The sequence below is a fragment of the Talpa occidentalis genome, unplaced genomic scaffold (genome assembly GCF_014898055.3).
Source record: "Talpa occidentalis isolate TD23 unplaced genomic scaffold, MPIMG_talOcc4v2.1 talOcc4.14, whole genome shotgun sequence".
NCBI lineage: Eukaryota > Metazoa > Chordata > Mammalia > Eulipotyphla > Talpidae > Talpa > Talpa occidentalis.
The window spans coordinates 41,990,959-42,003,595 of record NW_023601433.1 but is presented as its reverse complement, the minus strand read 5'-3'; the positions used below and the strand labels follow the sequence as shown (position 1 = coordinate 42,003,595).

The 12,637-nt window shown below is 36.7% G+C and overlaps 1 protein-coding gene across 1 annotated transcript in view; it reads right to left on the bottom strand.

Annotated features, from left to right (window-relative positions):
• Positions 1–12,637, bottom strand: part of LYST (lysosomal trafficking regulator) — a 172,398-nt gene that overhangs the window by 75,105 nt on the left and 84,656 nt on the right. The window contains exons 23-28 of the mRNA XM_037510386.2: positions 10,905–11,520; positions 9,735–9,912; positions 7,651–7,820; positions 5,854–6,084; positions 3,807–3,973; positions 2,654–2,806 (exon numbers count right to left, since the gene is read on the bottom strand). Of these exons, the coding sequence (XP_037366283.1) occupies positions 2,654–2,806; positions 3,807–3,973; positions 5,854–6,084; positions 7,651–7,820; positions 9,735–9,912; positions 10,905–11,520 (1,515 nt within the window). The remainder of the gene's footprint in view (positions 1–2,653; positions 2,807–3,806; positions 3,974–5,853; positions 6,085–7,650; positions 7,821–9,734; positions 9,913–10,904; positions 11,521–12,637) is intronic.

The window sequence follows — 12,637 nt, the reverse complement described above, 5'->3', positions numbered from 1 at the left end:
ACACTCCCTGTGCGTCCAGTCTTAGGCACACTCTTCTGCGCGCCTGGTCTGCCCCGGCTGTGGGTGCTCGCTCCCCCTGTGGGCTCAGACTACTGGTCGGAAGGGGCCCGGTGTGGGCTAACTCCCCAGCTGGCCACTAGCTCCTTCAGGAGCCTCTGCTGGTTTCAAGTCGCTAGGTGGTGCCAGAGATCTCTCCTAGAGCCCTTGGGGAGCTGATTATCCACCCCGTGTGACAGGGAACAGAGCGGGGATGGTAGGGTACACCTCAACGGCTTTGGGGTGCTGTGTCTGCCTTGTGCCCCACCGTCGTGGGGAACGCACGCCCCTAATTTCGTGCCCCGAGTCTCAGTTCCAAAGCCCTCAGTTCCAGGACGTGGGCTGTAGCCTAGTTCAGTGGCGCGGGAATGGCGCCTTTTGAATCCCGCTCCCGTGCCTGGGCGCCTGGTTCCTGCTCACAAGGTGAGGGCCTCCGCGCGTCTCCCCGCAAGCCTAGGTCGCAGGTGCAGGGACCTGGGTAGTTGCGATCCGATCCGGATCCGCGTTTGCTTTTCAACCGCACTGCTTTTTCAACCGCTGTGCTTTTCCGCGCGATCCCATTTCCGCTCTGGGCCGCCTTTCCGCGCAATCCCGATCCCGATCCCGATCCTGATCCGCGTCTGCTTTTCCAGCGCGCCGCTTTGTGCAAGCTTACCAGCGGCCCGGGGCTTTGTGCTGGTCCTGGCCTCCTCCCCGGGGGCGGGGTCTCTCTTCAATGGCGCCTGGAGCTCACCTCTGAGGCGAATCCTGCAGAATTCTCCTCAGCTCCCGTTCAGGGGGTGTGGTGGCTGCAATAGTTCCTTTCCACTCCCAGTCCCGCTTGCTGCGTCGTTTGTTCTTGTTGGCCGTTTTGGTTTGTTGTTTTCCTCCTCTCTGCGGGTCGGAGAGTGCCGCCTCTGTGGGCGGGGGAGGGGAGCAGGGTTCTGCGCTTCCCTCCCTTCTAGTCCTCTTTTATGGCAACTTTCTTCTTCGGGCAGTTTGCTGGCGTCACCCGTTTATCTTCCGTGTCCCGGTTCTCACTTGGACCTGCTGCTTTTCCTCCCTATTAACTTTTTTTAATGGGAGATCTTACTTGCAGCGTCTCCTCGCCGCCATGTTGCTCCGCCCCCTCCTCACATCCTTTTTAAATTGGGCATAGCATTGAATATAATGAAGTAGTTTGACACAGGTAGAAGAAAGATTTGGATTTAAAAACCCTTAGTAGTGGAGTGCTATGGGTGCCTTGGTGGTAGGTGTGGTGTGATAACATACACCTGAAGAGGTGGGGTCTTATATTTATGAATCATATACAGAGATACAAACCAATGTTACCTTAAAAAGATACAACAAAAAACAAACCTTTAACTAAGGATATTAAACAACTACCAAATACTCCATTTGGAGATATGTTTGTGTACCTATATAGATAGCAACTATATATACATATATGCATACATACATATATAGATTTTATGTGTGGGGGGGTATTTATGCTCTTTCCAAATTATGTATATGAAAGTCACGGTAGGTTTTGCGGAAAAAATAAGGATGTATGAAATTATCAATATTTATTTTTGATTATATTTACTAATTTATAACAAGCATGATGTCAAGTACATCCTAACTATATCTGAGTCATTATCTCCTGCCTTGATTATTGCAGTAACCTCCTACCTGAACTCAATTTCTCTCTTGCTCTCCTTTAATCCACTTCCTTCATAGAAGCTAGAGTGGTCTATACACACACACACACACACACACACACACACACACACGCCCCTGATTGTCATGTCACATACTTAAAAACTTCAGATGATTTTCCACTGGGATAAAATCTAAACTCCGTAACATGGCTTACATGATTATGCATGAACTGACCGAGGCCATTCTGTACAGCCTCATCCAGCATCACTCTCTCGTCAAGAACATACTCTGGCTAAATGGCTTTGAACAAACAGCCCTTTTCTGCTCATGAACCAATAAGCCTTCAGTTCTGCCTATAACACTTTCCTCTGACTATTAACCTTGCTGACTCATTTCTTCTTCACTTCTACATTGAAATCTCACTTCTTTGGAGGCTTTCCTTGCTTTTGATGTAAAATCAGGGTGCCTTGTTTTAGTCTCTATTCCTTCCCTCTACTTTTTTTTTTTTTTTACTATATTTTATAATCTCTGTAAGGACAGAATCGTGTCTTATTTTTTTTTTTCATCACTGCATATTCAACATTTAACACAGTGCTTGGCATATAAGTGCTCAAGAGATATTTGAATGAGAACTGTACTAACAAGAAAGCAGTAGAATAGCTTCCTCTGGGAGGAAACTTTCTCAAATTTTATAGTTTAACTTTTTAAATGAAGAAATATTTTTATGAGGCTACCAGAAAGGGAGAGTGAGGGTAGAGAACAAAGCAGGCAGGAGCCCAATAGACTATGGTAGAAGACTAGGGGTGTCTTGGTAGTAGGTATAGAGTAGTAATCTACATCTGAAGAGACATGAATGTATACCTCTGTATCATATATAGTGTTGTAAACCAAAGCTATCCCAATTAAAAAAAAGACAATAAAAAGAGAAATATTTTAAAAATTTGGCACCAAGTAGAGAAAAGTATAATTATTAAAAAATTATATTAGTACTCACCAGCAATGCTCTTCCGCTTTTGAAGTATTGCCTGGTGGGGAACAGAAGGCAACTGGAATGATTCTGTAAGGATTTCAGAGTCATGATTTGCAGTGGTTCTTATAAATTCCATAGCAGCCTGAAGAACTTTAAGCTGCAGAGCAATAGCCATATCTAAAAACAGAGGACACAAGAATAGTTCATAAGTTATGTGGCCACTATTTTTTTTATTTAATGGATTTTTATATTCATATAATATATAAATTGCCAGTAATGTTTCATTAGACATAAATTTTAAAAATTACACCTGAAGAGGATCATAAAACAGTGTTGTAAACCAATGTTACATTAATGAAAAACATTTATTAAAATATTTTTATCAAGATGACATTTTGATGGTAGCAAACTTTTTAAACTGTCTTTAGAAGCAATTTTAAAGCAAATTTACAAATAATCATTATAAAAAATATCCAACAGAAAAATACTAGCTCACATATTTATTTCTTTTCATATAACTTTTAAAAAGTAGGCTTTTAAATGTACAAGAAAAAGTTTAGTCAGAAATTCTCAAGTTTTTAATTTCATATTTACTTTAATGTTTGTCATTAAAAAAGAAAACAAGAGGGTATTATTATATAACATAAGCCTTTCAATGTTGCTTGGTAAGAAAAACCAGTAGCTTCTTTTAATAATGTGTTCTGAATCACTAAATAAAGGTATTATTTTTTAAAATGTTCACCATTGAAAAAGTCTTTTTTGGGGGCCTCCCTGGTGATGCAAGGGGTTAAGGCTCAGCACTATGAAGCCACTGCAGCATGAGTTCTATCCCAGGCCAGGGAGATAACCCACATGGCACAGCAGACCTCCCCTGTCTCTCCTGCTGCTACCCTTTGTAGTGTATTTCAGTAGTTCCACTTGTTTTGCTCCCCACTCTGTCTCTGGTGATTGCTCTCACCCTTATGCACCTCTGGCCTATACCCCAGCTCTTATACGCATAAATAAATAAAATAAATCTTTAAAAAAAAGTCGTCTTTATATCGTTGATAGGCATCATCACACAATTAAGGATAAACCTTCAGTAAAACAGAAAAAAGAAAAAAATTTGGTTCAAATAACACTTTTGTTTATTTGCACTATACAACTCCCATAGGAATTCCTAAAAATTAAATCTTACTTTGTGTCTTCTTGTTTTTGCTATTTTGAAGGTATCCAAGAAGTACAATAAGGTCTTCAATAACTCTAAAATACTGTGAGCCTGAGGAACTGCAAGCATGAATTGTAACTGCTATGAGAAGTTGCTGTATATCACAAGCAAGCAATTTGTATTCATTCAAAGGAATGCTAAAGGAAAAAAATAAATAATTTATGACAAAGAGAACTAGTTTAAATTTCTGTTATGTGAGCATTCATTCATTCATGCATTCATTCAATATTATTCATGCTTACTCTATGACAGGTAACACAAATTGAATGCTAGGAATAGAAATAATAAAAATAAGAAAACTTCTTATAAGAAATAAGAAGCATCAAAAAGCTTATTCTTGCAAAAGACAAGTACAGAGATAACTACAAACAGTTAATGGCTGTAAATGTAACAACAGAGATTAATACAAGATACTATATGAACACATAAGGAGGTTCCTAGCTCAAACAAAAGATGAAGTTTTTTTGGGTATGAATAGGAACATTCTGATACTGCTTCTCAGGGGAATACTTGAATAAAGTAAGTACATGTGTATAAACTATAGTTATTTTAAGGATTAAAAGAAATAATAGATTTAAACATGTATTAATTATTTATAGGTACCCAGTAAATATGAATTCCTTCTGTCCCTCAATTTTTGACCTTGATAATCTACTTCAGTGTATGATATTAAGTATACATATATCTCTCAATTTACTTTTTCCAAATCAAACAAGAGTTAAAATGGCAATTGTCTTCAGCCAATTAATATAGTGGCATATAGGGATATTCAGTGAGCATATTTTTTAAAAAGTATTTAAAATAATAGTTTTAGAAGAAGCCTATAGTTAACACTTTCTGAGTTTTATTAATTTTATGTATTATAACCAAGACTAATTGTTTTGAGGAAATATAGTTGTTTGTATTTCTCATATGCCTAGCACACAGATCCTAAAACAGGTGCCTAATAAAATTTAAACTGAATTCTGTCTTGTACTCAGAGAGTTTTCTTGGCCTAGAGAATCCTAATAAAGATATGCACTCTGTTCTGTAAAAAAAAAAGATAATTCTTAATGTTTTAATGTACAATAAGATGGTACACTAGATTTATATTTTAACATTATGTTAATAAAAATGCAACAGTGCGTATCACAAAGGCAGACATTTTCACAAAGGTATGCAAAGTCCAAGTAAAAACATAATCTAACATTTTTTAAAGCTGTTCATCAACTTGGAGAGGAGCCATTTGCCAATGTACTTTCAGGTATCAGAAATTAATTGATGGGGGGCCTCCCTGGTGGCACAAGGGGTTAAGCAACGCACTAGGAAGCAATCCGCAGCCTCTGTAGTATGAGTTCGATCCCCGGCCGGCCAGGGAGCAACCCACATGTTGCAGCAGACCTCTCCTGTCTCGCCCTCTGCTCCCCTCAGCAGTGTGTTTCAGTCAGTCTGCCTGTTCTGCTCCCCACTCTGTCTCTGATGAATCCTCTCAAGCCGCCCCCACTATCCCACATCTCTAGCCTGTACCCCAGCTCTTGTATGTATAAATAAAAAAAGAGAAATTAATTGATGGTAACAGTGATACAGTGTGTTAAGGGTAGGATAGCATGGTGACTTTAAAACATACACTTTTGAACTGAGACTGATTCACTCTTAAATGCTGTTATTTACCAGCTGTGTGATTGTCAACAGGTTACTATATCTCTCTGATCCTCAACTGCCAATTCCTAGTGGGGATAATAAATTTTTTAAGACTAAACTGAAAGTTTGGTAAATAAATTTGAGGACACTTAATTTATTTTACTTGTTGTCAGGCTCCAAAGACTCCAAAATAGGTCATAGAAACAATTTCTTCTTAACCAAATTTTATTGAAAATGTTGGAAAATGTGCCCTTCCAAATGCAATTTAATTTTATCAATTTTGTAGGAAGTTCTTTGAAAGTATTAAGAAAAAATCAAATGCTTTAATGTAAACACTTATTTTTCCCTTCCCCCAAATTTTATCAGCTATAGCTTTATATAATACTTAAACACTTACTTTTTTTCTAATCCATTCAGTGCTGCTACCGTATTACATAACACATACAGCAGACCATTGTCCAACAACATATCTGCTAGCTTAGAACAAGAATTTAATATTTGGAGAAGAAGTAGCAGAGAGTTATGCAAGAGCATGTTGTCATATAGTGAGGTCTCTATTAGTCCCAGAATAGGAATAACAGACCACATCTGAAAAAGTCCCATATTTTTTATATCTTCCAGATCAAACCTATAATAGATAATATACAGTTATTAGAAATAATTAAAAACACTAGAAATAATTAACACAAAACAAGGAAAAATTATTGGAATATAAGCCATTTTCTTAACCTGATTTTGAAGGTCTAAAAAATTAATTTGGGGAAGGATTCTTAATGTTTTTTAAGAGCACAGAGTCCTCCAAAAATAAGACAAAAGGTATTACTTACAATCTGTCCAAGGCAAATACACAAACATTCAAATAAAATACACATACAATTTCATAGTTTTCATTGACTCACTTTAATTTGACTAAGACCCTTTAGGTATCCATAGACTCCCTGCCTTAGGGGACTATATAACAAGTGCACAGGAAAATAATAATAACAACAATAACAAAAGTTATTAATAATGATATTATTCAAAAAAGTATTTGAGACACAGAAACTAGTAAAAAGAAGTCTAGTAAAAGAAATCAATCCTGGGCCTCCCTGGTGGGGGAGTTAAGTCTTAGCACTATCAAACTATTATCAGTCACCAAGGCATAAGTGTGGTCCCCAGCCAGGGAGCTAATCCACATGGTGCAGCAGACCTCTCCTGTCTCATCTACCGCTCCACTCAACAGTGTATTTCAGCAGATCTGCCTGTTCTGCTCCCCACTCTGTCTCTGGTGAATTCTCTCACCCCTCCCACATCTCTGGCCTATACCCCAGTTCTTGTACGCACGAATAAATAAAAAAAAGATTAAATGACATGCAAGTGGAAAGTACTTAAAAAAAAGAAAGAAGGAAATCAGTCTTAAGTACTCCCTATACAATCTGTCTTGTGATGGAGGGAAATTATTTAACATTTTATACTTCACTTCCTTATCTGTCAAATATGTGTGATGATATTTGCCCTATTTTCTTCTCAATTCTGTTGTGAGATTCAAATGAGAAAATACAGAATTTCTATGAAAGAAGCAAAATCTATATGCAAATGAAAAGTACTATTGCCATTACTCTAATTAATAAGTAAAGTCCTCAAAATCTGAATTGATCTATTTAATAATAAGTAGGAGGCACTCAATAATAATAGGAAACACACTCATTCTATCATAAACTGCTTAACCTTTCTGGAAAACTTTTGCTATGGCAGAAAATATTCTGTTATTTTTGTACTTATCTAGCATCATAGCAGGGTCAAATCTCAGTAATCAGTATACCTAGAATTCCAGGTAAAGGATAATCTAAAGCCTATGAGTGAAGGGAAGAGCTTCTTCACTAGTTCACGCATGCAATCTATGGCTGAAAAAACACAAGTTCTTTTTGTTTTCAAGTAACCTTATGTTAATACTTTATATTAAATCTTAGCTATCACTTTCTTTTATCTGATGCAGCATTTATTTGTTTCCAGATAGAGAATACAAAGGAGAAGATTTTAGAAAGGATGTCATATGGAAAACAATAATTCACATGGAAAATGACTTTTAGTAGTTTTTTTTCTAAAAGTGACCAAATAATTTTTCTAATAGTGGGTTTAATATAGAGTGAGCGTAATAAATTTTACAGGTAAGACAAAAGATTCCCAATTACAGGGGAGGGAAGAACCCACTTACTCTTCATCAAGGCCAATACGTCGACGCAAAAACATTTCAATGAAGCATTCTAACAATTCCTGAGTTCCCTGATGAAGATACAACTGATTGGCTAGCAAGGAAAAGCCGCGATTCTTCAGAAATTTATCCTTTTGTTCCTTAGATGCTCTATTAAAATATGCATCTAATAACTAAGGAAAAATTAATACAATTTAGATAATGCATTAAAATTTTACACAATATATACAAATTATACAGTGTATTATACTTGCATTTATAAGTTATTGTCTAGTTTCATATGTACAGAACATAGAAAGTTAAAAAGAACGTCAACTCCATAGCAAAACAAATTGAACTTCATCTCTGACTACAACTGAATGCCATTGATGACTCTATCCTGAAGATCTTAACACTTGTCTGATGGGAAAATCTAGTTTTTAGGGGCACCTAGGAGATGTGTAATAGTAGAGTGGCAACCTTACGGAGTCTAAAGAAAATGTTTATGCCTAATCATGAAAGGGAAAAACCAGTTAACAATGTACTATGTACTCTATATTTGCAAAGAGAGCATACTTTCTAGATTTGTTCCTAGCATAATTTCTCCCTTAAGAGAGCTCTATTCTAGACTTTGGCAGATTATTTGTCCTGAGCACAGGCCTAAATTTCTACCCTTCTCTGGTATATTAATACAATTTGTAAAACCAAATTAATTACTTTTCTTTTTAAACTTACTTCTTCTATGGTTCCAACCTTAGATACATTCCCCTAGACCTCAAGGCTAATCTCACTTTTGCTTTTTTCATCCTGATTCCTCCTTCATTCTAGTGAATGTCTCTCAAATCTGTCTGTCTTTTGCCTTCTCACTTCCTTACATCAGGAACACATTATTTCTCCCCTGGAATACTGTGCTAGCCTGCTAACAGAGTTCTGCTAGCTCTCTCTCTCCAGCAATCACTCTCTCACAGTGGTGATAGACTACTCTTCCCAAAACACACATCTATTTACTGCCCTACTTAAAAAGCTTTCTAAGTTTACAGCATAATAACAAAATGCCTTTTCCATGATTCCTTTCCTGATTCCCCCATTAAAATTATTGCTTTTCTTATGTACCAACTCTTTTTTATTGATACTGTCACTGAAACACTCGTCATAGAATTCCTTACATCTTACTTAGCTGGATATTTCTCTTTTTCTCACTAAGTTATAAAATTCTGAATGCAGATTCACATCATTCCCCTTTATGTCTCACATATAGTAACCAGTCCAGATTTAGCACAGAGAATGGAAACTCAAAGAATACTGGATTGAACTGCAAGTAATTAATAATATTCTGTATCAAGACAAACTAAAGAAATGAGAATCTTTAAAAGTTCAAATTGTTATTGGGTTGTTTCCTAATGGTAATTGTATCAAACATTTATTCATTCAATGATATACTTAATACCTACAAGACACAAACTACCTAACCTCAGGGAGCTTATATTTCAGTGTGGGAGATTAAAAAAAAAAAGTAGAAAATAGATTTAAAAGTTACAAGATGTAACTAGGATGCTATGATAGAATAAATGAGAAATAGGACTAAAGGAACATGACTTAGTAAAGTTGTCAGGCAAGGCCGCTCTGAAAAGGTAACATTTGAGCTGATATCTGAAGTAATTATTAAGATTTGAAGCGGTTGAGCGCTGGGTTGCGAATGCCCGCGGCCTCTGCAGCGCCAGTTCGATCCCCGGCTGCTGAGGAGGGTCCCGCATGGCGCGCAGATATCCCTCAGCAGTGTAGAATTCTCTCAACTGTACCCATGCATGTATAAACGAACAAGTAAATAAATAAATTGATTTGATGCTATACTTCAGGAGACACTTTCCATGATCTATGTGTTCCTTATAACTGATAGACTTAAAATACATTAATATGAATCTATATATATCAGAAAGGCTTAAAATTAGATGATAATATATAAAAAAATGAGTAAAAGTAACAAACTATATCAACTCATTATTAGTAAGTATAAAATAAAGTTTTAGGTCCATTTTAACATATCTATTCAAATTTGAAATTATACATGTTTTTCTGAATATAAATATGATATCTAGTATTTGTCTTACTTTAATAACTCCTTGTTGTATAGCAGGTGATGGGTGGTTAACAAGGACTAAAAGTGTATCTGCTTGAATAAGCTTGTCCATCACATCTTCAAGCATAATATCAGGTAGGATGAGAAGAACTCCACTTAAAAGTTCATATAACCCGCAGCATATGGGCACCAGACAGTCTTCACTTACACTAAAACAGAGACCCAAAAAGTCTTACTTATCAAGGTGAAAGTACATGATGATCATCTTAAGAATTGTGATAAGCAGTAAAATTTTAACATAAAACAAAAATCCATAAGGTTTAAAAAACACTTCCTGATTTAAATATGATTAACAAATTTGTGATCACTTTTTAATCACTTATTTTTTGGGGGACTACATAGTCTACTAAACACTATTTTATATCTATGATGCTCAATATGACAGCCACTTGTGCCATTTGAACTATATAAAATTAAATAAATTAAATTCAGTTCCCCACCTGCACTAATGACACTCTCAGTGCTCATGGCACATGTGGCTAGTGTCTATTATATTGAATAGCACAGATAAGACATTTCCATTACTATAGAAAGTGTCATTGGACAGCGCTACTTGAGATGTTTTTGGAAACAGTAATAAATTATCTAATTTCCCTGAACTAAAGAGTGTTTCTACAATAAACTTAAGAAATTAAATAAACCATATTTTTTCTTAGAGAACTATTCGTGGTTTAACCATTGATTAAATATGTAATTCAATATTACTAAGTATTAAATGAGAAAGGCACCTTTCTATTTGTTAGTAATATATATGCTGTATTATGAGAAATTATGTAGGGCCTCCCTGGTGGCGCAAGGAGTTAAGATGCAACCTATGAGGCTGTCCACAGCCACTATAGCATGAATTCAATGTCACCGGCCTGCCAGGGAGCTACCCAAATGGCGCAACAGACCTCTCCTGACATGCCCGCTGCTTCCCTCAGCAATATATTTCAGTCAATCTTTCTGTTCTGTTCCCCACTCTGTCTCAGGTGAATCCTCTCACCCCCGGTACTTCTGGACTGTACACCAGCTCTTGTATGCATAAATAAATAAATCTTTTTTTAAAAAAAACGTATGTAATGAAGACATTTAAAGAAGTGTAGACAGTCTTCAAAGAACAGCATAAAAAGGGGAATGGGGGGCAAAAGCATGTAAGTACCTGTGAGCATTTGTTGTTTGGTGATAGTTTGGCTCATAACCAAGAGAAAAGGCAAAGTTTTCCCAATCATCAGTGTTCCTGTCAATAAGACTTGGCCAACGGCCAATGGTTGCAGATCCATTTTGTGAAGGAAAAGCTAGTCCTAGGCTTGCAACAGTGCTGTGGCTTTGCTGTAATGTGGGCAGTCCCTTCAGGTAATCAGGTCGGCGTGGACAGGACTCATCCCCAGGGCTGTCACTGTCTGATCTGGGTTCTGCTCCCAACTCTTTGTGATTTACTTTGGCCTCCGGAAATCTCAGTGTTCCTTTTGTGACACCATTGACAGGGGCTTGGGCTGAAAGGAGAGCTTCCATTTCACAAACAGTTTTGGCAGATTCACAGCTACTGATGGATACATCTTCTTTGCCTTTTATCAGTGTATCAGAACTGTCCAGATGATTCCGTTTCTTTGGTTGGGAAGCAGCACAATTATCTTGTAATTTGTCAATACAACCCAAACTTCCAGTCAGTTTTTGTTGTCGCATTAGAGGTGAAAAAGTAGGAAGCACTGGTAGGCTTTTAGAACGCTGCATGTTGGCAGCCATCTGTTGTGGAATAATATTGGAGGCATTGTTTCCTGGAAGTGTAGACAGAAAAATACTATTTAAGTGGGATCACTTCTTTTCTGCACTATCAGTTACTGCCAGAGCAACAGTCTGTTGGTCAAGCAATGTTAAGAATCTATATAGCTTAATGTTCCTAGTAACTAATGTTTAAAATTCATTTTTAAAAAATTGAGGTAAAATTGGTTTCCAAAATTGAATATGGTTTAGAGTTATAGGATCCTACCCTTCAGGTCTATGTTAACACACTGCACTCACCACCAGGTTATCATAAGTTCTGCTTAAGTTCCTTATGTATCAAAACTATTTTTCTTTTAATGATTTTTTTATTAAAATCTTCTAAAAATCTTATCTTCTATCTTTCTAACAAAATACACTATTCACTGAATGATTAAGTCATCAGGATTAATTACTGAGGTGAAACTGAATGAATTATGTAAAACTTAATTTGCCTCAGGCTACCAGTCACCAGGATGTAACTTCTATGCTAGATTGTGAGATTTGCATTTAGATAAAACTGGATTCAAGTGATAGTTCTGTTACTTGGTGATCTCAGGTTACTTATTTAGGTTAATTATTTAATTATATGAGTGCTAGTTATTGCAGATATAAAATGAGCGTTCAGAATATCTACTTTGCAAGGTTGCTGTAAGGATTAAGTGAGATCATATGTATGATACACCTAGCACACTGCCTCACACATAATAGGTGTTCAATTAATGGTATTTCTAGTCATACTTGTTGCTATTATTACTATGTTAAATGACCCTAGATCATTTTCTCTTTTCTCTGTTTCTGTAGTCACTTATTGCTGCTGTTAGTGAGAAGTAAGTTTTTTTCTTCTTGGTAGGCTTTCCAGTTTCCTGCTTCTAATATATGTGTAGGCAGAGAGCAGATAAGTCTTTCGTGCTGTGCATGAGATATATGTGAATGTTACTCAAGGTGTGGTCTATGAAACAGGAGCATGTGTCTCAATATAACCTGTGCGACTGCTAGATATACAGTATCGGGTCTCACATTATCTCTATAGAATGTATGACAGGGGTTCCAGGGAGCTGTGTTTTAACAAGCTGTCCAGGTGAATATTTTTTGTATTCTAAAACTTGAGAAGCACTGATATACAGCAAATAG